Here is a 24046-nt window from a genome sequence, read left to right as displayed (position 1 = left end):
TATCTACTTCCCTCATCTGTTCATTTCTATGTTCTTTTACCCTTCTACTTTCCTCGTCTTCCCGCTTCTTTACTTTCCTTTCTTGCACTCTCCTTTCTTCCTCTAACTTTAGCATATTCTGCCTGTACTTTTCATAGGCTGCGTATAGTGTGCGACTGAGCGGTATTCCTTGCTCTTCACGATATAGTTGTTCTCGCCTCAACCTATCCTTCTTTCTTACCCCCTCGTCTCTCATTTCCTTTTCTTTCTCTTTTTCCTTTCTCTGCACCTCATCAGACCGTTCCCTTGCTCTTATGTCATCACTCCCTTTACCATCAAGTTTTAGCAATATCTGACCTGCCATCCACTCGTCCTTTGCAAATCCTAACTCGCCACTTCCTTTCCGCTTCTTTCCCTCTCTCTCTTTCTCGAGAGATGCACTACTCTGTGCCTGATCCTTTCCTTCATCGCTGTGTCTCTCCTTGTCCCTCAGGACTACGGAGGAAAGATTACTTTTCTGCTCCTTTTCTTTGATGTCGTCACTACTGTATGTAGGCAACTCATATGCCGGGTTGTTGTATCCCGTGGCTGCCTTAAGTTCTCTTAGCGGGTAAATACCCTCTGACTTACTCCCTTCAATTATTGGCTCAGGCAGGGCAGGTGGAGCGGTAGGCGTCTCACCCCCCCTCTGTACATACATTTAATATCCAATCTGCGGGTGGTTCTTCCACCTTCGTTTCTTCAAACATTTTCCACAGTTCCAGCCCAGCAAGACGTTTCTCTAGCTTCTTGCCAGTATATGTGGCATGTAGGAAGGTGGTCATGTGCTGTAAAACAGCCTTAGAGAGTGACCCATTCTGGGGCCACGGCATAAACATCTTATTGGCAGTTCCCTTAGCCCATTCCTGGCTATATTTCTTCAACTTTATTGCATGCTTGGGCAGTTGCTTGCATAAATGCGCAAGCGTGGTAACTCCCTCCATTCTTTCTTTCGTCACCACAGTGATTATACAATTCTATGACATTTCAATAGTATGAGCGAGCACCAAATACGCAAGCTCCAATCCAATCTTTTCCCACCAAAGTTTATACCAACAATTTACTCAAAAATTGAGGGACAACCCCAGCAGGCACCACCACAGATGACTCAGGGCAATAATCCCAGAGGGGGAATTAACCCTGGAAATGGGGGAAACCCACAAGCGTACAGTGGACCAAACTAATATATAAAATAGGACAGCTCACGGGAGACTCTGATGTGTTCTATCCTATCAGTGACACCAGACCCTAAAAGTGAACCTAGGGTGAATGTCACCATAGGGGGGAAAGAATATTCCTTCTTAGTTGACACGGGTGCAATGCGTTCATGCGTACGAGAGGGGAAATTTTCCTTGTCTGGCGAGGCCACTGGAGCTTATAGTAGAGTTCCCTTTACAGATGCACTCCCTGTCTCATTGGGAGAGCGCAAAATGAATGTACCTCTATTATATTCACGCCAGACAAATATTCTGGGTTGGGACCTGATGACTAAATTAAACATGACCATCTCGTTTACCGAGAATTATATAGTGTGCTCCACCCCAGGAATGCATTATTCAAACGTGTGTGAAATGATCAGAGCATACTCAGGACGTATAGCCATGAGAGCTATACCGTTAGAACCAGAAGTCTTTGCATATGGCATGCGGGTGCTCATGGCGGGATTGCCAGGCCTTGCAGATAAAACTATGAGAACCCCTGATGAGTTTCTATTCAGACCAAGAATACCCATGCACGACGAAGAGGGACAAGTATTTCCCCTAATGATACAATCTGCCGCAGTGCGAGGATAAGTGGTATTGGTTGAAGGATATGACGATGAAGGCAGACAATGGTGTGCGATTATTGCCATTGAAGAAGGGTATCGAGTGACTGCGTCACCGACGACGATCTGTTCGAAGAACACCGTGACCTAGAAGAGACAAGGGTGGAGGTGAGTCTCATATTTTGGGTCAAAATGAGCAAACGGGAGGTGCCACAGAGAATGATGTTGGCACTGGTACGCCCAGAATACTTTGATGACGACATGGCCGAAGTGCCTGCTGCAGTATGGACTACAGGGCCCTATGATGTAGGTCTCCTGAAGGGGGCAGGTGAAGTAAAGATCAAACTGAAACCAGGAGAAATTTTACCACGAGCACGACAATATCCGATGTCCAGAGAGGCAGATGAAGGAATCATGAAGACAATCTCCGCCATGATGGAGCTGGGCATCCTAGTAACGTCAGAATCACCTTGCAACACAGTGATTTACCCTGTCAAAAAATCAAAGGGAGGGTCATGGCGTTTAATTCAAGATTTAAGGGCATTAAACGATATTGTCGAAGCCAAGTTCCCTCTAGTCCCGAACCCCTCTACAATATTCTGTAACATACCCACTGAGGCAAAATACTTCACGGTGATCGATTTGAAAAATGCGTTTTTCTCGATTCTGCTACACCATGACTCACAAGACCTGACGTCATTCACTTTCAGACAAATGCGCCTGAAAAGCACAAGGTTGCCACAGGGGTATTGCGAGTCCCTGTCTATTTTCAATAGAGTCCTGCAAATGGACCTAAGTAATATTGCGGTGGACAGTGTTGTTTTGCAGTACGTAGATGACATTCTGATCTGCAGCACCACTGAGGAGCAATGCAGGCATGATTCTGTCCAGCTATTGACTATACTGGCTGAGAAGGGATACAAAGTGGACAAGGATAAGTTGCAGTACTGCCAACAGGAGGTGTTGTACATAGGGCAACTGATCTCACATGAGGGGAAGAAGGTAACCCCAGAAAGGGCTGAAGCTATCATGAACACGGTCAAGCCGCGCACAATAAAACAAATGCAAAGCTTCTTAGGCCTGTGCAATTATGTCAGAGAATGGGTCTTTGCCTACAGCTCATATACCAATCCCTTGCTACAGGCCCTTAAAAAGGCCCAGGCAACTAAGGAAAAAATTGAATGGAATGAAGCAATGGAGAAAGGGTTTACAGAACTCAAGGGTGCAATTTGTAAGGCCCCAGTTCTCGGGATTCCTAATTACGCAGAGGAATTCTACTTGTTCTCTCATACCGATGGCAATTTTATGACGGCAGGGCTCGCGCAGCGAACCTCGCTGGGGTAGAAACCCCTAGCATATTACAGCAGGGTCTGGACCCGGTCATAAAGGGCCACTTCCCATGCGAACAAAACCTAGCTACTGCCGCATTCGCCATCGAGAAGGCGTCATCTATTGTGATGGGGTGCTCCATGACATTGTATGTTGAGCACTCACTGTTCGCCATATTAGAGAAGCCAAAGGGCACACTGACATCTCAGAGAGCATCCGCCTATGAGGTGATTATCTCTAATCCATCGATCAAAATTGTGCGATGTAAAACTGTAAACCCTGCTATGTTCATAGCTGAGCCAGTCACAGAGGGAGAACCTATACACGACTGTGCAAACTATGAGGAATTCTATGAAGAAATCCCCAGGGTAAAAGAGAATGCCCTGGCAGGTGGAGAGATTGTCTTTATTGACGGGTCTTCGAGAATTGACCAAGAAGACAGACAAAGGTATACAGGCATTGCAGTGGTAAAGCACCTAGTGAATGGAGAGTTTAAAGTACTCATTAGTGCACGAATACCATCTCATTATTCGGCACAGGCTGCAGAACTATTGCCACTGATACTCGCCATTGAGAATCATGCAGACCAGGAAGTAACGGTTTACAGCGACTCCGAATATGTGACGTCCACTTTGCATGCAGGTCTAGCGCGCTGGAAAAGGAGGGGCTACCTCCGAGCAGACGGCACGCCAGTGCAATACGCAGCCTTATTGGACAGGCTGATAAAAGCACTACAGCTTCCAGTGGGCATAGCGGTCATGAAATGCGCCGCTCATACAAAGGAGACAGATTTTGTGTCTCGTGGAAATCATGAAGCGGACATGGAAGCCAAGTGCATGGCATCCAAGAATGAAACAATCATGGACGTGGAGGTGGCACGTACCCATGAGCGAATGATGGTAGCGCGAGCCACACCGGAAGCCTATAGCAATATGGGGCAGACTCAGCTAATAGCGCTCCAGGGGGAGACACCACAGGAGGAGAAGAATTTATGGAAGTGTCAAGGGTCTTCTTTAAACCCCTCTGACGGGCTGTGGAGGCAAGACAGCACTGGTAAACAAGTAATGCCTGTCACCCTCCTAAAGGTAGCATTAGAACAACTACACTACCCCATCCACATGACAAAAGAAAATCTTGCTGCAATGCTCGCAGAAGACTGGTTCACACCGAATTTAGCAGAGCATGTTGCATTTTTCATGGTGAACTGCATTATCTGCCAGCAATTCACCGCTGGGCACACATTAAAAGTAGTAAGAGGAATCATTCCCAGACCAAACAGACCATTCCAGCACTTACATATCGACTACGTCAATATGATTCAAGTGTGCAACGGGTACAGGTATTTAATTGTGGTGGAGTGTCCATTCTCTAGATGGATAGAAGCAGGTCCCTGTACACACCCCGACGCTGCCTGTGCTGCTAGGTTCCTGGTGAGGGAAGTGTTCTCTAGATGGGGTGTGCAAGGTAATGAGATCAGATAATGGGGCCCACTTTGTAAATTCAGTGTTCGAACAGATTAGTTCATTGCTTGGTATAAAGCACAAGTTCTCGTCGGCGTATCATCCAGAGGGGAATGGGATATGTGAATGGATCAACGGCTTGCTTAAGGAGAGGATAGCCAAGTTGAAGCTTACATTAAAGAAGGGATGGCTGCATTATCTACCATTGGCATTGTATGCACTTCGGAACCAACCAAGCTCCGATCATCACCTCACGCCGCACAAGACAGTTACAGGCAGAAGGATGAGGACCCCTCTTACCCCTAGAGATAGAGCTATTTGTGATGCCCAGCCGACTAGGGAGATTCTGGGAACAGAGATGCAAAGGTACCTAAACTGTTTGACATCCAGTGCCTCTGTCATTTCAGACCAGCTGCAGTGACGGCAAAAAGGGGGTGGCACAGCACAAAACACAGCAGGAAGTGCTGAAGCAGACACCGAGCAAGGTGTACATGCGCCCTTTGCCTTCCCTGGTGACAGCGTTTTGGTGAAGAACTTTACCAGGAAAAGGTGGGACGAGCCAAGATTTAATGGCCCTTTAATTGTAGAGGACTGCACCCCCTCCGACGTGAAGCTCCAGGGCAGAAGGGCATGGATCTTCCTAAATGACATTAAGCCCTACATAGGGGAGAGCCCTCCTGCTGCAAAGAGACCACGAACAACAGGGAAGAACATCAGCACGTACAAATAAGATCCATGGTGAAGAAGAAGGACGCATGAGGAGCAAAACAACAGCAAAGAATACAGCAAGTTGTGGCTTCCAAAACAAGACATTCCCTTAAAACAAGTGAAAGGTGATAAAGAACGCTAATACAAACACTCTGTGCACCACAGTTGCAGAGTAATGAAAAGAGTTACGCATCCAAAGCCACAGCAACGCTGCTCATATGAATACCTAAAGCCGCACGAATTATTGAAAAGACACCAAGACTCTGCTAAGCAGAAAATAAAGTCATTCTTGAGAACCAAAAAAACAATATCAACCAGTACCAGGACTTTGTTCATCGAACCTATGGTATCCCCCTATAGAAACATCACTGAGGATGTGCTTTCCTTTTTCCGGCTAATATTAGAGACATATCCATCACTTGTAGGAACAGTTACCAGTATCCCAGAATTTATTCAAGATCCAGCAAACAAAAAAATAATCTGGCAACTACTGACTGCCATCATGGAAGCCTTCATTGTACTATCAGAGTACGGTGATAAGGGTACAGATGCTTACACCACGAGTGATCATTGATGAACTTACATATACCCTATTTTTCTGCATCATAGAGGAATGCCCAGGACTCGTCGGGAGAACCACAGATCCCTTATCCTTTATCAGAGACCCAAAAAACCATGGATTCCTGAACCAAGTGTGGTGTAAGCTAAACTACGTGGTCGCAATCCACGCAGCAGGAAATTGAAAAAACTGTTCATGTCACAAGAAAGCCCTGTGATCTAGAGACCAGAGGATCAGAACGAATGTCGTTGACACCAGAAGACAGCCAATATGCATACCGCGTTTTCTTTCACCTCATTGAGAACTTTCCAGAACTAGTAGGTAGACCCGGCAATGTTGACGTACCCACATTCCTTAAGGATCCTGTAAAGAACGTGCAATTAAACAAGCTCCTGAGGGCCATCATAGCTCAACTGAGAAGCAATTACGGTCATCCACTGCTGAGGAGAGCCTTAGAAGGAGGAGAGATCCACAATAAGACTTTCCACTGAAGAACAGACCGAGAAGAGCAGAAACAGGAAGCATGACATCTTGTTCCCAGTCTAATTTTATTCTTATTTTTACTTTGTATCTTTTTCTGTTTACCCCATTTTGTCATCCTTCCACTGTGGAGCAGACCGAAGAGAGAGACATTGTTCATCATCTTGTCACCAAGAGACAGAGTGAAAGGAGCGGACACAAGAACTCCACCATCTTGTATTTCTTTTCCTTCGTTTTTCTCATTTTTCCTATCTTTTCATATGTTCACTTTTGTTTCTATTTTTGGTTTTATATTTACAACATTTTAATTTTGTGTGATTTTTAGTAGTTCCATCTTGTTCATTCTTTCGCATTGAGCAAGTTCCAGCATGTCCTCAGGACCAGACCCAGATGAAGATGGCTACGTCCAGGACATTAAAACAAGAAACAGGGCGCACACCAGAAATCATGTGATCAGGTACGAGAACCCTGGCATCAAAGGATCAGGGATAAGATGGGAAGTTAACCCGAGGCTGAACGTTCAAAGAAAGACCGCAGAAGAGGCTCAAATCTGGAAGAACAGAGGCCAAATGCAGATCTGGGGGTCAGTGGTCTCCCCAGATGGATGGGAGGACGGAGTAGTAATCTGCCGAGCGTGGATGGTCCTTGGAGCCTGCAAAGAAGCAATAGAGAACTCGCAGAGGTTATGCAAACCTCTGTGGCCAGGTTGGTAAAACTGCTAACGTGGGTCAAAGATAGAGGAGGAATCCTGCAAATAGTACCACTGGAGAGCCCACAAGTATGTTTCAGAAACAATGGCACAAGGAAGGTGGGAGAGAATCAAAACTGCGGACGAATCTTTGAAGCTCCAGGAATGACACAAGGAACCGCAGTTATTATGGACTATTACTAGGTGTGTGGATTCAAGGCATACATAAGGTTGCCGAAGAACTGGGGAGGCATATGCACACTAGTGAACATCCACGTTCCCGCACTAGTGATCCCTAAGAATGACCTGAAGTTAGACAGTTTCCCGAAAGCAGATGCTCATCTAAGAAGAAGGAGATCTGTGGAACTGGTATCCAGGATGAAGAGGGAAAATTACTTTTCTCCCAAATCAGAAGAGGCATTCCATGCAATCCCGTACGAACACAGGCTATTCAGCCTCACCTCAACAGTATTCACAACACTACTCTTGCCCCACATCCAAGTTGGAGTGAATACTAAATGGTTGCAGATAACCAGATGGGAGTTATTGCAGACCATCAATACCACTATCAAAGGATTCAACGTGATCAAAGAAGAGCTGAGAGCAATCAGACTGATGACCTGCCAAAACAGATATGTGCTTGACATGATCACTGCAAAGGATGGAGGTGTTGTTTGTGCAAAAATCAGAGAATCATGTTGCACATTTATACCATCACACGATGAAGAAAACTGAACCCTAACAGAGGCCATAAGCATGTTGACAAGCCTGAAAAACCAGATGATCGATGAAAGTGATGAAGTGGACGATGACAGCTGGTTTGGAGACCTATTGTCGTTGGTCCCACAATCGAATGCAGATATATTCAAGTTTCTGGGAGCTCTACTAGCAATGGTATGCTAGGATTCTGTGTTATCAAGATCATCATTACACAGTGCCAGAAAACTGTGAAAAAAATCTATAGGGATGAAAATAATGGTCGATGTTGAACCAGGATGGAAGCCTAGAGACCTGACTGATGAAGAAATAAGAGACTTTGTGAAGGCCAGCAAATTTGCGCCAGGAGGAACAACTTTCACTTACCCTAAGAAACAAAGAAGGTACGAAGGAAAATGGATCTACTGGAGTCCAAATGGACAATGCCAGCTAATGACCTGGAAGAAAGATGAACATGTCAAAACAACAGGGAGTTTGAAAGGTGTGATAACAATATGGACTCCAAAAACACACATGTTCACGCCATCATGTGCCAAACCTGAAGACGATGAACAAAACACTGAAGAATCAAAAGAAATAGATATGTAGAATGAAGCAGAAGTGGTCGATGAACCGACCAGAGAGGGGAGTGTAAAGGAGGTCCCAGATATGACCTGCACCCCTGCCTTTCCTTTCAGGGTACCTGAAAGGTACTTGCCAAAGTACGTGACGTATGAAGAGCATATGAACCAACAGAGAGTTGCACTGGGACTCTGCCCAATGTACATCAGAAGATCTGTACCTGTTGAAGCGCCCATAACCAGACAACCCTGGGCAGCACGGTACCCTATCAGACAGCCATACCAGCCCATGATACGAAATGAGGAGAACCTACATACGGTCCACAAAGAAACCCCAAGATCCTTAATGGAGGGCCAATGGAAATTCCCATGGCCCGACCCAGCTTGTGAGTAAGCAAAGTCAGTTATTGAAAATGACACGTCAGAATAAGCTGTTATACAAACCAATGTGATAAACACAGGAAGGAGACAATGCTAAAAATAAAGGAAACATGTTACTAGACATGAGATGAACAACCGACCTGACAAATGTGTGTGTAAATAGGCTTGGAACGCAAGAAGCCAAGAAAACGACACTGCTTGCAACGCTTAGTAAAATATTAAAAGCGGCATGCGCCAACTATATAGCTACCTCAAAAGGCACGTTATACGAGTGCAACTCCATTTTGTAGAGCAGAAATGGGCCCAGGCTGCCAGAGGTCTGGCAGGCCAAGTTTCAGAACTCAGCCAGAATAGAGGAAGAGCGGAATCGAAACTCAACAGAAAGCTGCTCACGCTTGGGAAATCGAGGTCACCCAGAGAAGGGGAGGAGAGCGTCAGCTCGCAAGAACCAAACCTCAGAGCATACCAGCTCGCCCGTGAAGGTCAAGATAAGAGAGGCCCAGGCAGGTGGCAGGGCCAAAGCAGAATTAAATACAATAAAAGCTGGAAACTGAAGCAAATTTGTGGTGAACTGACACGTGACCAGCCAGGCGCGAAGAGGTACCATCGCCTGATGTCATCCAGAAACCAGGATGCCATAACTTTTCTCGATAAGAGACTACAGTTCCGAGGTCAAAGCCAGCCAACTAATTGACACATAGCCCTAAGATACTGATTGATGGAAGGGAGGCAGGGTGAAACTTGGTGCACCAGGCCCTTGGGTGTCCATTCTGCATGCTGCTAATTAAAATGGGGATTTATGTCTAGGGGTGTAACATGCCCAATCACAATGGACCAAGTTATCTGGAGTCCTATAGATAATAGAACCAATGAGACGTCATACTTATTGTGACGTCAGTCACGTGTGATGTAGTGGGATGGGCGTCGACGCCCACCCGATAAGAGTTATCCAATCCACATGCCCTATTATCATATACAGATATAGCACCTATACTTAAGTTACCTTTCCTAACCAATTATATTGCATGTCGAGTTTTGTAGAGTTAGACGTCAATGTTGACGAATATTGCCTATAAGAATTGGTGTTCGACTGAAGTTCGAGGAAGTCGGAGCGAGACAGGTGATCGCATGATAGCTGATTCCCATTTGTTTCCCTGTTTGATGTACACGTCATTAAACAGACTTCCCTTTGCCAAACTACTGAGTCCTCGTTATTGAGTCGTGTCGGACTAAGTGAATCCTGCACCCCCTATCCTCACATGGTGCAGCTATCTTGTCTTACAAGTTCTAGAGGGTGAGTGCTGACCAATGGGCCCGTCAGCGAATTCCTCTCCTCGAGAATAGGTGCTTTGACTACTACATTGATCGGATCATCCTGCCGGAAGCCCACCCAGCCAGGTCCCGGTGAAGCCCTGCTTCTCTCTTCAGATATCCAGAAGGGCCTTGTCAGTGCTATGACCCCTACATTGATGGGAACATCCTGCCCACAGCCCACAGCCCACCCAATGATCTGTGCCTGCTGAGCATTTGGATGTGTCCCTGGACCACTTGGTGGACTGAGAAGGTCTCTCCTGGGCTACCTCACTGCACTGGTCATTGTTCCGAAATCAGCATTGAAACCTGTTGTACAAGATGCTTTGCCCTGATTGAAGAGAAGTCACGCAGTGCCTGTCCCTTTGTTCGAGCCATGAGGATTGTCTGTTGCTGCCTGATTGTGGTGACCAACACTGCAACCCCCCTTCTTTGCATTCTGTCGCTCCCCTGGCGTTTCCTGCTCTATGTACATCTAACTCCTGTCCTTCTATGAGTGCCCAGCAGTCGAATCTTCAACACCAGCTCATCAGAGCCCGGACTAACTGGACTGATTCCAATGCCAAAAGTAACCTCTGCACCTGCGGTCCTTAACCTCCCTCAACTGGACAGTGCCTAGAAGCAAGGGAGCCCAGCGGTTTCAGAAACCCTTAAAGCGGTTGCTGAAGAAATCTGAGCACATGGGAAGAGTTTTCATATCTATTCTTACCCCACTCCCACCATAGGATTGTATGAGCGTAAAGTCATCATTCTACCTCTCCCTTGCCTAGCTAAGATCGTTGGTGGTCTGGTCAAGAATCCAATCCTGGGCTTGCCCTAAAATGGTCGGAGAGAGAGGGAACTGTAAAAACTCTGGAACACATACCTGCAACCATTAGCTTTGTCAGCTCGTGTTTTTGAATCACAAATTAAACATTCCTGCAAGGTGAATCTTGTGGAGCATTTTACTTTTTGGCGCTAGGCCCAATTTCCGGGCAGGGCAGAGCCTATCTACAAAAAGGGGACTACATGTGAGATTTCCTTTGGGTGCTTGAACTGTTTTCTAACAATTGGCCTGCCTGCATTCAACTGGTTCTAAATTGCTAACAGTTTATTCTTTACTTACTTTATTATACACAGTTGCTTAAAGTGTTACTCTTAACATGGCTTCCATTTGCATGACTGTTTTAAAGGTAATGTGTTGGTGTTCTGTTAGTGGAACCCCCAAGATTGAACGCATATATGTGTATAGGAGTTGACAATACTTATTATTATTATTATTATTATTATTATTATTATTATTATTATTATTATTATTATTATTATTACTACTACTATTCAATTCTTGTAAAGTGCTAAATCGCCCATAGAGCTCAAAGCGCATTATCTGATGTTTTCATTGCTTAGAGTGTATTCCAAGGCTGAAAATGAAATGTATTTAGATTGAAATCTTTTATCTAACTTGAATTATTGCAGTTTTCTGTGTGTGTCTCATTGTTGCCCTGGACCATGCCCACAGGTGTAGTTGCTTTACTACCCTTCCATGATTGAGTTTGGCTAAAAATCATTATCTTCAGCCTATTCACCTCTCAGAATCCACACCCAATAATTATTCTGAAAACCCATTTTAACAAACACGATGGCAGAGGTTTCCGAGGACAGCCCACATGAACAGAAGAAGTGGGTATTTGGGTTCCAATAAAAAAGAGGATTGATGGCAGGTTCCCACCCCAGGCAGACAATTGAGTGAGGCATGATAACGATACAGATGGCAGTCAAATGAACCAGGGACGATTCCAGCACGGAATCTCCAGCCCAACCATCCAGGAGGATCATGGGAAGAAAGCGCATAGCCCAGGAAGGAGGCCCAGCAACTGGAAATTGAAACGGCATTGAATGTACGGAACACATGCCCAGCCTGTATGGCCAAACCTAGTCACACAATTCAGCAGCAGCTTTTCGGCACCAAAATCTTCCAAGTAGGTAAATAAACCTACAGCCTTCATAGAAAAATACAGCATTATTGAGGTCAGAATCAGACTCGTCAATTTCTACACCTACACAATCTTCCCAGTGTCGCGCCTTGAAACACTTGCCATATCATATCATACCATATCATAATAATGAGGCAGCCTAAGTCAGCCCTCCATTCATAGACCAGGACATCGAAGGTTTGCCCCAAGAAATGCCACATTTCCTGGTCCATCTCCACATGATATGTGCTGGCCGTTTTATACTGGTCTAAACTAATCTACAGATGGTGCAATTCAGGGCTCGGTGGCAGCACGTGTGGGGACAATGGCCATTTGAGACCTGCCTCATTGTTTTGGCAAAATAAGAATGTTCTCAGAAACAAAATGGCTGAGATATAATGACTATAAGGCCAATATAGTGGACTTGGAAAGCACACCTGTTCTGAGAGCCATGTGGACGGGCATAGGGTCATATAAAAGTAAAGGATTCCAGTAGCAGGAGGTCAGTGATTCAAACAAAATATCATTGGGGGAGTCAAAATGGTGGTGGACCTTAAAAATAGAGAGCAGAACCACTAACCTGGAATGCTGCCCTAACCCACCTGCATTTGTGAAAGCAGTGTTTTAGGGTGACCATATCCTTAACCTATGTATGGACACAGTGGGGTGTGATGCACCCAGTGCAGTTTAATAATTAGGAGGATATCTGACAGCTGGTGCTGCTATATTGCAAGTATTTAAATGTAGGTTTCTTGTACAGCAGTTAAGGGTGCCACAAAGCTTATTCAGACTCTTGTAAGGGGACTGTAGAAAGGAAAGAAGATGCAGGAGTGTGGGAAAAGAAAGAAAGCAAGGGAGAAGGGGAAGATTAGTTTGGAAACAAAATCAAAGCATGACTGTGAAAGGAAACAGGGCCGCCTGGCATTAGGTTAGGGTGCAGAAAAACATGGGATAAGAATAGAGAGGCCCCAAGGATGCAGTTTTCTCTCTCCTACCAACAGTGCCTTCAGAAAATGTCTTCCTGTTCCTTGAATCACCTTACAATAGTTCCAATTATGGGAACCCAGATCGATAGTGAGTATTATTCTCAACCAGGTGCCCATCTCCCCAAACAGACTGGGCGTCTGGGATGAAAAGAACATTTGAGTTCAAGAAAGGGCACCCTTTCTGGGGAAACGAGGGACAGGCTTTGACACTAACCTAGTCCCGTGCAGCCAGACCAAGGCTCCTAAAATCCATAGTATGACTAGGTCGGTGAACGCACCATAAAGGCTTCAATGGACAGAGGGCTGAGCCCATGTTTGTCAGTGGGAGAAAGATGTGGGATTTAGGTCAGCAGCAATCACCCACTGCAAGGCATCTCATTGTATGTGTTTGATGGTCAAGCACAATGTGTGGGATTCTATCTAATATATGCATGACCAGGGCAATAAAAGCACTTTTTTCTGTCCTGAAACGCTGCTGCGTTTCGGGACAAAAAAAGAAAAAGAAACAACCAAGAAAATGGCCGCCAGGAAAGGGAAAACGTAGTCCATTTTCCCTTTCCATGGCGGCCATCCGGAGCGGACGCGCTGGGAACAGAAGTGTTCCCAGCGTGTCCGCTCTCGAAAAAAAAAAAGAAGCAGAAGGTAAGTGGGGTTGAGAGGGCAGAAGGGAGGGAGGGAAAAAAAAAAGTACCTGGGTGCCCAGCAGGGGATGATGGAAGCCTCCAACGTGTGGAGAATGCGGAGCAGAGATGGCCCCGCTCCGAGTCTCCACACTGCTGCAGGCTGCCATCGTCCCCAACCGGGGACGCAGGAGCAAGAAGGTAAATGGGGTGGGGAGGGCAGGGGGTGGGAGGGAAGGGAAAGAAAAAAAAAGCTTACCTGAGTCCCCGGCGGGGGGGAGGGGCAAGGCAGCCTCTCAGCCGCGGGGAGGCTCGGAGCGGAATGGCCCCGCTTTGAGCCTCCTCATTGGCTATGGGGCTGCCACGCCCCCCGCCGAGGACAAGGCGGCTGGAATCCTGGCCGAGAATCAAAGGATTCTCAGCCGGGTAAGGACCCGGCGAGAGCCAATCAGAATGCGTGTTGCATTCTGCTTGACTCTCGTCGGGTACTAATGCATTTTACATTCAGCTTGGAGGGAAGGAATGAGGAATGACGGCACAGTGAGGAAGAAATGACAGCAGAGGAGTGAATAAAGGTCATCCCTGGGGTTTGGGTTTAGAGAAGCACTGTGCGGGAGAAATAAGAAATACATGGCAACACGAGGAAGAATAGAAAAATACAATAAATGAAAGGTAAGCTAGCAACAGTACACAGGTGCATTGGAAAACATTTGAAGGAAGGAGGGACACTGCAAATGCGGGAAAGGAGTTTGATTCGGAAAGCGGGTGATGGAGCAACACCATAAGAGTGGCTGCTCGATCGACAGTGCAAAGGTGGGTGGAGTGACAGGGCTAGAGGGAGAAGGAGCGACAGTGTTAGGGCAGAAGGAGTGACAGCACAAGGTGGGAGGAGCGACAGCATAAGGGGAAGGAGGGACAGCGGATGGGAAAGGAGGGACAATGGATGGGGAAAGGAGGGATAGCCCAAGGGGAGGAGGTACAGCACAAGGGGAGGGACAGCGCAAGGTGGGAGGAGAAACAGAGCAAGGTGGGAAGAGGGAAAGCACAGGAGGGAGAAAGGAAGAGCAAGGGGTAAGCACAAGGGGGAGGAGCATCAACGCTTGGGGAAGGAGAAACAGTGCATGGGGAAGAAGCAACAGCACAAGCAGTGGAGAGGAGGGACATGCACGGTTTGGAGAGGAGGAACATTACAAGGGAACGGAAAGGTATAGCAGAATGGGGGGAGTAGCGACAGCACAAGGAGGGAGGGATGCTTGGGGGAAGGAGAAACAGCACAAGGGGAAGGAGCAACAGCACAAGCGGTGGAGAGGAGGGACAGCACAAGGGGGGAGTAGGCACAGCTCAATTGGGAGGAGGCACGTTGCAATGGGGAAGGAGTAACAGCACAAGGAGGGGAGGGACAGTGCAAGGGGGAGGAGGGAAAGCACAATGGACAGGAGGGACAGCACAAGGAGAAATGAGGGAAAGTGCAAGGGGGAGGAGGGAAAGCACAAGAGAATGAGGAGGGACGGCACATGGTAAGGAGGAGGGACAGTGCAGGGGGAAAGGAGCATTAGCTCAAGGGGGAAGGAGTTTTATTACTGAAGGGTAAGCTCATGTATAAGTGGAAGGACTAAAGAGCTAATAATACTTGGAACAAGTGGGAAGGCGTCCCGCCACTTCCTTTTGGGCCGTTTACCTACGTGTTTTGGTAAAGACTAAATTCTTTCGCATGTTAAATATGGCAGTGGCTTTTTTATTTGGCTGACTGTCATAGGTATTCTAAAAAGACGAGCAAGAAAAGCCCTTCAAGAGTGCATCATAGCATGCTTTTATTATTTTGCTAATGCTAATAGGTGCACAAACATATTTTACACATTTAGAATTTTTCAAGAAATACTGCTATTTCATAGTATACATTTTAGATCAAAATACATTCATTTTGTTTTAGAAATGTATTAAAAAAGAAAGAGTGATTGTTAAACATAATTGTGGCAGACATTCAGCAAATACAACATATCTAACACATATAGTGCACAGAGTCACCATCAATCATGTTTTTTTGTGTCTTGGGTGGATCATATATGCAAGACAGCATGGAGTCTGTGAGCTCTAAAAGAGACAGGGACCTAGTCGTTGGTCAACGTCAGGAATCAGATCAGGTAATGAAACGGGATTGTGAGAATGAAGCCCTCAAGGTTATGTAAACCCATGACGTTTCGGCAATGAGCCTTCTTCTTGGGCCTCGACTTGGTCTCCCCTGGACGGAAGTCCGGGGTTTAAATTGGCTTCTCGATGATGAGGATGGGGAGTTCAATTGAACTGTCCGACATCAGGGCTTAACAAGGAGAGAGTTGAAGGTAGATGTTAAATCTACTGGAAATGCTGGGGCACAATGATGTGCTGCCCGCAGCGGATAGTGGGCTGGATGCTGTGGGGAAGCAGTTCTTTGTTCGAAGTGCCTTGATGATAGGTTGCAGGCTGGGGAGCACAGTCAGGCAACCGGTGTCAGGGTACTGGAACCAGCACTGAGCCGTTCCTTAGTATTGCTGTGTTACCCTGTAAATGTCTTGCGCCGAGTGTATTCGCCGCTACAGTTGCAGTAGCCCCGTGCAAAGACCAACGACTAGGTCCCTGTCTCTTTTAGAGCTCACAGACTCCATGCTGTCTTGCATATATGATCCACCCAAGACACAAAAAAACATGAATGTATTTTGATCTAAAATGTATACTATGAAATAGCAGTATTTCTTGAAAAATTCTAAATGTGTAAAATATGTTTGTGCACCTATTAGCATTAGCAAAATAATAAAAGCATGCTATGATGCACTCTTGAAGGGCTTTTCTTGCTCGTCTTTTTAGAATACCTATGACAGTCAGCCAAATAAAAAAGCCACTGCCATATTTAACATGCGAAAGAATTTAGCCTTTACCAAAACAAGTAGGTAAGCGGCCAAAAAGGAAGTAGCAGGACGCCTTCCCACTTGTTCCAAGGGGGAAGGAGTGGCAGTGCAAGGGGGAAGGTGCAACAGCACAAGTGGGAAGGAGCAACAGCGCAAGGGGAAGGATCAACAGTGCAAGGTGGAAGGAACCACAGCACAAGGGAGAAGGAAGAACAATGCAAGGGGTGGGGAAGATGGCCAGTGCAAGGGTGGGAGGAGGGACAGCGCAAAGAAGGGAGGAGGGACACCTCAAGTGGGGAGAAGAGACAGCACAAGGAGGGATGAGAGACAGCACAAGGGGGAAAGGAGCAACAGTGCAAGTGCAGAGTGACATCTGTTTGTTGCAAGTATAGTTACAGAGTTTGGTTGTAGTTGTCCTATATTATATTATAGTTTTGATCTCAATGTGTATTTTATCAGTGGTTTTGCACCTATCTAATGAACTACAACCTGCATATTTCCTCACATCATTAAGTATTGAAGAGGTGCAGTACCAATGGCAACATACACATTATTGTAGAACTGCAGTAGATGTTTTATGAGGACATCTGTATGTTGTCAGTGGTACTGCACCTTTCCAAAAATGTTTTGCTCGTATGGTAGCATTATCCAGAAATTGAAGCCTACATATAGCCCAATGGGCCAGGAAAGTAGCCCACGAATAGCCCAACTCATTCTGGCAGTGAAATGAAAGCTCACTACACCATCCCAGCTTAGCTTTGAAAGTGACACAGACACATTACATGGTACAGAACTCCTGAATGGGAGAAAACTAGTTAAACAATCCACTATTAGATTACATCAGAGTAATGGAACAGCCGCTGGGGGTAGAAACGAGCTGGGATTAGATCTCTGTCTTCGGCTGGCTCGCTCCTAGCAGAGAAAGTTGAGACTGTGTCTACTGTGTTTCATCATGGGAGTGAATGAAACAGGTTGAACAAGGATGTTTTTCCAAAAGTAGGGTACTTTTTTACATACATAGTTCACATGCTGCACAGGTTGTTTCCATTTAAAAATAATACACGTGGATTATAGATTAATGCATACACCAAATTCTAATTTAACACATAAGTAGAACAAGAATCAAGAAATTCAGCAGCACTGGGAAATGGAACACATTAATGACTGTATGCATTGATATATCTGAAATATAAATACACAGCAGATATTAGAAAGATAATTTATAAAAAGAAAAAAAAAACATGCACAATACATACTGTAACTTTTCTTCCCAAGTAGGATTCGGTGATTCTGACATTATCACTGGTAGTGTCCTTGCTCTTTACAGACAAGTGGGGCTGTGATTCATGTAGCTGACCACTGCACATATCAAATGCAATGATGTCACTTCCTTCCTTGGCAACAAAGCCGCAGTTACATGATGCCGGAAAGTGGAGACTCCCACAGTCCCACTGCCGCACGTGGACTTCAAAGTCTCGAGATGCACTTTTGTATAACATAAAAGTTCCTGTTTTAAAATTATCATAAAGCCTGTCAGCAGAAGAAAAAGAAAGAGATAAGAAACATTTGCTGCACATTTTATGAATCCTACCATAGAACAGAATGTCCAAATGCATTGTAAGATTGCAATGTTTCATTTAGAGGAGTTATTTTTGTAAATATGAACACAAAATGTGCAACAACAAAAAAAATATATATTTGTAAATATTAACACAAATTCTGCAAGAATACACATCTCCACATCCACAAGACCAACTAGAGCGTCCTATTCAAATATGCTCACGTTATCCAAAATCAAAATAGCCCAACCAGGAGGTTCAAACTTCCCCTACCTAGCAGCCCTGCACTGTAACGCCCTTCCACCACCCATTCGAGCTGAAACATCTCATCTAGCATTCAGAAAAGTAGTAAAAACATGTATCTTCGCCTGATCACATGTTACGGCACCCATCTATCTTTTAACTACCCTGTAAGAAAATGTACACTGTATAATGATGTGAAAATGTAACCAAAGAATTATGTAAATGTAACTAAGTTGTGCACAAGTAAAAGCGCTGCGATGCCCAAGGGCTGCCTGATCGCTATACAAATGTAAAAATAAAAAAAATAAATACATAGCAGGTTGGCTTGGTTATTTTCGGAAGTTGCCATGGATGTAACACATTTTGGTACCTAGTTCGTGTGCTCTTGTTTATAGATCTGACTATGTTTCTATTGTACAGCACTCTTGCAGTGCCTGAGCCTCACTAGATAAACCCACTCACTGAAACGAGAACAAGAGGACGAATGAGTGCTGTCATCTTTATTTCATATTGAACTACTAATACCTCTGCTGTGGTTAGTGCTGTGCTGGTGTTACTATAGTGGATTATCGCACATCACCTCTATTCCATGATTATAGATCCACTTTCTGAGACATTACGTATATATCTATTTGTTCTGTGACACTGCTTCCTGTTCATAAGCACAATTCAAAAGCTATGTTGCCTCTCCACAGTAGCTCCATAAAATGCATGAGTACATGTGACGAAATTACTTCTGCTCTGCAGAAGTATAGGGGCGAGTAGTGAATACATCACCTACTCAGCCCTCACACTTCTACAACCCCACAGTGACCCCAATCATGAAGGTTAAACAGGCATAGTCAAGGGATATTCCTTCTTCACCTTTTATGGTCACATGGGCCGAGGGAATGTTATACTGTTAAGAGCGGTGCAAATGTGACACAGTAGTGACCCAAACAGCAAAGTATCACAGCTCAAAATAAAGGCAATGTCAAATCAAGGTTCTATTAAAATATATGTTTTTTAATTAAACAAATCATCTGCAAGAAAACTAAATGGAAAAACTGTACACAAACCCACCCTTGTAGAAAGAACAGAGAAGTTGCAGAAAGGAGAGAATGCAGCCACTCAGGATGAGTATTCAAGGGTGAAAAGGATCAGCTCACCTAATCAGTCTCTAGGGCCCAAAATCGACCAACGGGGTAGGGTAGGGACAAATAGTATCTTCTTTGTGTTTTTAGCAAGGCAAATCCAGTGATGTGATGCTGTTTGTGCAGTTCCAGGCTGTACAGGGGCAGCAGCGGTGGTGTTGTAGCTGGGCAACAGTGTTTATCGAAGGTCGAATGGGGCTTGTTGCAGTTCGAAGTCAATACTGGGAGATGAGCAGAGTGTGCGGACCACCAGTCAGTTTAATGGTCCGTTCAAATAAAATGGTCACTGGATTGCTACAATGAAGCGCTTGAGGAGTGGTGGATGGTGAGGGCCGTCAGGGTTGGTTTGATGGTCAAGTAGACAGTGAAAACCATGGAGACTGGATGATCAGGCCTTGTTTGAGCAGTTCAATGCAGCATATTATGGTGAGGCCCTGTGGATCCACCAGGGTCAGTTTGACTGGCAATCAGCAGCTAAGTTGCTGGGGATGCGAGCTGTGATTTGGTGGTGGCAGATGCATCAAAGGAACTCTTATTTCAATCCGAGGCAACAATGCACTCATCTAGTGTGGTGCAGTAGATCTAACAGGATCAAACGTGCAGTTTGAGTTTGAAAAGCTGAGTGAGTCATCGCAGCTATGGAGGGTCCTGCTGGTTTGAGATGCAGTGAAACTGGTTTGACAATGGTTTGACAAGTATGATGCAAGGAAACAAAGGCTATTGGCTGTCTTGCCTCTAGGGATGAAATGAGACTAGTTTAGTCCTTGTTTTCTGGCTCCCATATAGGGAGACTTGTGCACACCTTCAGGATCCCTTCACCAAGTTGAGGTCTGGGCAGCAGTGCAGCTGGCAAGGAGGCAGGTCTTGTTCCATCAGCAGATTCACCCCCAATGTCCCAATGTGGATGGGTAGGGAAAAGAGCTTACCTCTGACTGACACTCTGTTGTCGCCTCACTGGTGGAGGACTCTGGAAAGTTAAAGGTAACAGTCCACAGGTGATTCGACTTATACTAATCTGCCTTAGTGGTCCAATACCTCTCTTTGCCCTTCTGATATCACACCCAAAGTGCTTTTTGGGAAAGGACCCAGAGGAGACAGGAAGGAGAGGCAGAGACAGTGAGAGACAAGATGGCGGAATCCTCCTTCAGCTGAACAGAGGTCTCCCTGTCTACACTAACCCTGCCCTCCCATTCTCAATAGGATCAAAGTCCTCTAGATATGCAGCCCACTGGTGTGAAGCCTAGCCCTTTGTAAATGGATTCACCCTTTGATTACTGTTCCCAGGCCAGTTTCCTGTGGAGTGGATGTCCCCGGGAAAGGGAATCACCTGCCCTTACAAAGGAACAAAGAGAGGCAATCCCCCCAGGCTATATTCATGTGAGTAGGACAAGGTTCAGCCTCTCTGGTGTGAATATATATAACTACGCCACAGCAGAACTGGGCCTACCAAGCTGACACATATGTGATATCAAATTGTATGTGGCTGTAATGATTCTGAGCAGTGCCATGCACCATGCCCTAACTGAGGCCTGGATTATTTTTAGAGTTCACCCAGCGACCAGTGTGGGCTTCTCATGATCATACAGTTTTGATTATGGGGTGCATATCTTAAATGCAGCCCCTATGCTGCAAAGACTGGTTGTCCCTGCAGCTGTCAGATGGGCGCCTGTGACCTCTGACCCTGCTTTATGCCACTGATAGATCAGGTGCTGCAAATCACGGTACTGATGCAGCAGGGCACACGTGAGCACTATACTTTTGGCATGGAAGTTATAGAAGGGGAATCTGATAAACAGATTAACCTTTCAGAGATGGGATTACCCACATCATTGTATTAATACAAATCAAAAAGACAGGGCTTTTACACCCTTGTCTTACAATAAAAAACACATAAAAGGAAGCGTGCATGTTTCTAGTGCATTAGTGTAATATCATTAAGCATGTACATGCTCTTCATTTAAGTGCATTGTTCTCAGGTTAATTAAAACTATTCAAATTATTAATTTATAATTCATCAAACACATATGCAACACATGCCTTCGAGTAGTAAAACAAGTTTTGATTCCCCAGTTTTGAGATAGATTTACATGATGGATATAACACTTTAAATCAGAATCCTTGTTGCCACCTGTGTGAGGGTGAACACGAATGTTGTAGCACCCTAGCATTGTACACATATCCTCAGTGAACAGCGGGTTTTGGCAGAGGAAAGAGGAGATCTGTGATAGTGGCAACGGCATTGAGTGGACTAATGTGAAGTTTAAGTATCTAACGGAGTATACAACGTTTAATCAAGCTTCCTGAGTGGCAAGTAATAGACATGACATTTTATTTTGTACAGTACTGTTGTGTTTTACTTACGGAGGCAGATTATATAAACTGTGTAGGCAGCTATATTAGCTGCAAAGAGTCAATCTGGCTGAATCACACATTTTTCCTACACACTGACAAAATTGTCCGCCTGTCACATAGATATTGGATGGGGTGATCACAGGGGCCAGATGCCACTAACTGCGATGTGTGTCTCTGCCTGGGGCATGGTGGAGACAACCCTGCCATGTCGCAGCTCTTTCACAGAGGACTATGACACAAAGCCTCTCCCTTTAAGCAGTAACTCTATCTGTGTTGTGCAGTGCTGTTCTGAGTCCTTGCACATTATCAACATATACTCAGATATGCTGGCTGAGAAATGGAAGGGTGCAAGATTTACTGGAGCTGCAGTTTGAGTCTGGTTCAGATGTTTTCAGTGAAGCATGGATGCAGGAGCAGCAAGGTGTTGGAGCATTTCAAGAGGGTTGGCAGTACTCACACCATGCAAGCCAGCTTCAATACGATGGCCGAGAACTATGAAGGCTCAGCCTGTGTTACGCTGGGTCCCACACTTTTTCAAGGAGTACACAACCAACCTGCTCTAATGAACCTAACACAATTATAAACCTATGTTGGCCTACCAATACACTGTTCAGAGGAAGCATGACTCACAGGCAGGGGCAAGTGCTTGGGCAGGTGCCACACAAAAGCCACAAGCTTCCAAGTTACAGTGTGGCCATTAGGAGTTGTCAAGAGAGGCACAGAGACTGTGGCAGAGAGGAGTTTGTGGCATAAAGGAGACAGGACTCTGTTGGCAGAAATGGGCTGGACAAAGAGGCACGTGTAAGGAGATAGTACATGGATGAAGGTAGGAGATAACATCACAGAGGTTGGCAGAATGAATGTATGAGGAAGAGGTGGGCAGAATTTGCAAAGAGGAGGTTGACTGGAGTTGGCAGGAGGGTGCTAAATAGGGAAATGGAGAAGAGGTTGGCAGGAGTATGAGGAGAGAGTTGGAATCAGTCATGGGAAGTGTAGAGGAGAGTACATACAGGTGGCAGCTGCGTGGAAAATAAGAACAATGGTTGAGAGGGGCACAGTACAGGAGGTGGTAAGAAGCCAAGAGTAGGAAACCAGAGAGACTGTAGGTGGAATCAGAGAAGGGACAGGAGAATGGGGAGGGGGAGAGAGAAGAACACAGAGGGGTCCCCATCGGATTGCGACCATCGTGAATCATACAGAGTTGAGGTTTCAGGCAACAGAAATAGGGCCCTTGGGCATGAAGAAAGAGAGCAAGAAACATCATAACATGTCAGGTTACTTTTTCACTGGATGAAGCTCTATCCCAATACATTTCAATTGGCAGGGGTGCAGTGATTTATTGGATTACATTGTATAATGAATCATCGGTAAAAGCTAAAATCCCAGTTTTTGTTGAGAGACTATAACACAAAACATGCCAAATGTGAGATACATATGTACCCTTTTCTCCGTTACATTAGAGTAGTTTAAAAGTGTATAGAATGCTTTCTGAGAGAATAAATCATACAAAGCCAAGACTTGGCTATGGGTTAAAGCCAGGTAAGTACTTGTTCCATGTCACAGGTGTGGACAAAGAAACAACCAAACCCAGAGGAGGCCTCCTTGAAGAGCTTCAGTTCCAGGTTTAAGTTCCAGCCAACAAGAGAAGGAAGATAGAACAGGGTGCAGGCTAGTGAACCTCCTGTGTCATGCTTGTACCGTTTCCAGTTAATGACTGTGCTGCCTCTATGTTTGTTTGTTTGTTTATTGATTTTATATGGCGCACCAAACCCAAAGGTAACAGGGCACTACAGAGAACAGGAAAACAAGATTGCTTAAAAGCTTAGTTGCAAGGCACAGTATAAACATATACGCTTGTCAAGGGTTTTGACCCATGTTGAATTATTAAGCGACAACAAAAACTGAATCAATAGACTGGGTAGATGTGGGGATGAGCTGTCGCTGCCCATCATTCTATCCCAGAACAAAACTAAATCAATAGACTGGGTAGATGTGGGGATTGAGCTGTCGCTGCCCATCATTCTATCCCAGAACCAGGAGAACCGCGCAGTTTTGCGCACACCAAAATGGTCGCCTAACCTGCCACCCAGAAGTGCAAGCATGGTGGACTGGAAGTGCCAGGGGTGAAAGGTGATGCCAAAGGAAAAATAGCAGTGTCTGTTAGATCAAAAGTGCCTTGAAATCACCTCTGTTTCTCTGAAGTGCAAGCTCAAAATGTCCATTTCAAACACTGCAAGATAGCTAATACAGGAGACCCTTTGTTCAAAATTCGTTTTTAAATGATGTCAAAAAGTTGCTAAAATCATGGGCACAAGACCACTCTAAAGATTCAACCTTCTTGTG

The 24046-nt window shown here is 45.3% G+C and overlaps 1 protein-coding gene across 3 annotated transcripts in view; it reads right to left on the bottom strand.

The window, feature by feature from the left end:
• The window catches only part of VWDE (von Willebrand factor D and EGF domains), a 550953-nt gene that overhangs the window by 181200 nt on the left and 345707 nt on the right, over positions 1-24046 (bottom strand). For all 3 annotated transcript variants that reach the window (XR_011303393.1, XM_069648623.1, XM_069648624.1), the window contains exon 10: positions 17673-17946. Coding sequence is in view for 2 of the 3 variants with exons in the window: in XM_069648623.1 (XP_069504724.1) it covers positions 17673-17946 (274 nt within the window). In the remaining variant the exon portion in view is untranslated. The remainder of the gene's footprint in view (positions 1-17672; positions 17947-24046) is intronic.

The sequence above is a fragment of the Ambystoma mexicanum genome, chromosome 2q, assembly GCF_040938575.1.
Source record: "Ambystoma mexicanum isolate Mex_15411 chromosome 2q, UKY_AmexF1_1, whole genome shotgun sequence".
NCBI lineage: Eukaryota > Metazoa > Chordata > Amphibia > Caudata > Ambystomatidae > Ambystoma > Ambystoma mexicanum.
The sequence above is the reverse complement of the archived record's forward strand: the minus strand, read 5'-3'. Positions and strand labels throughout refer to the sequence as shown.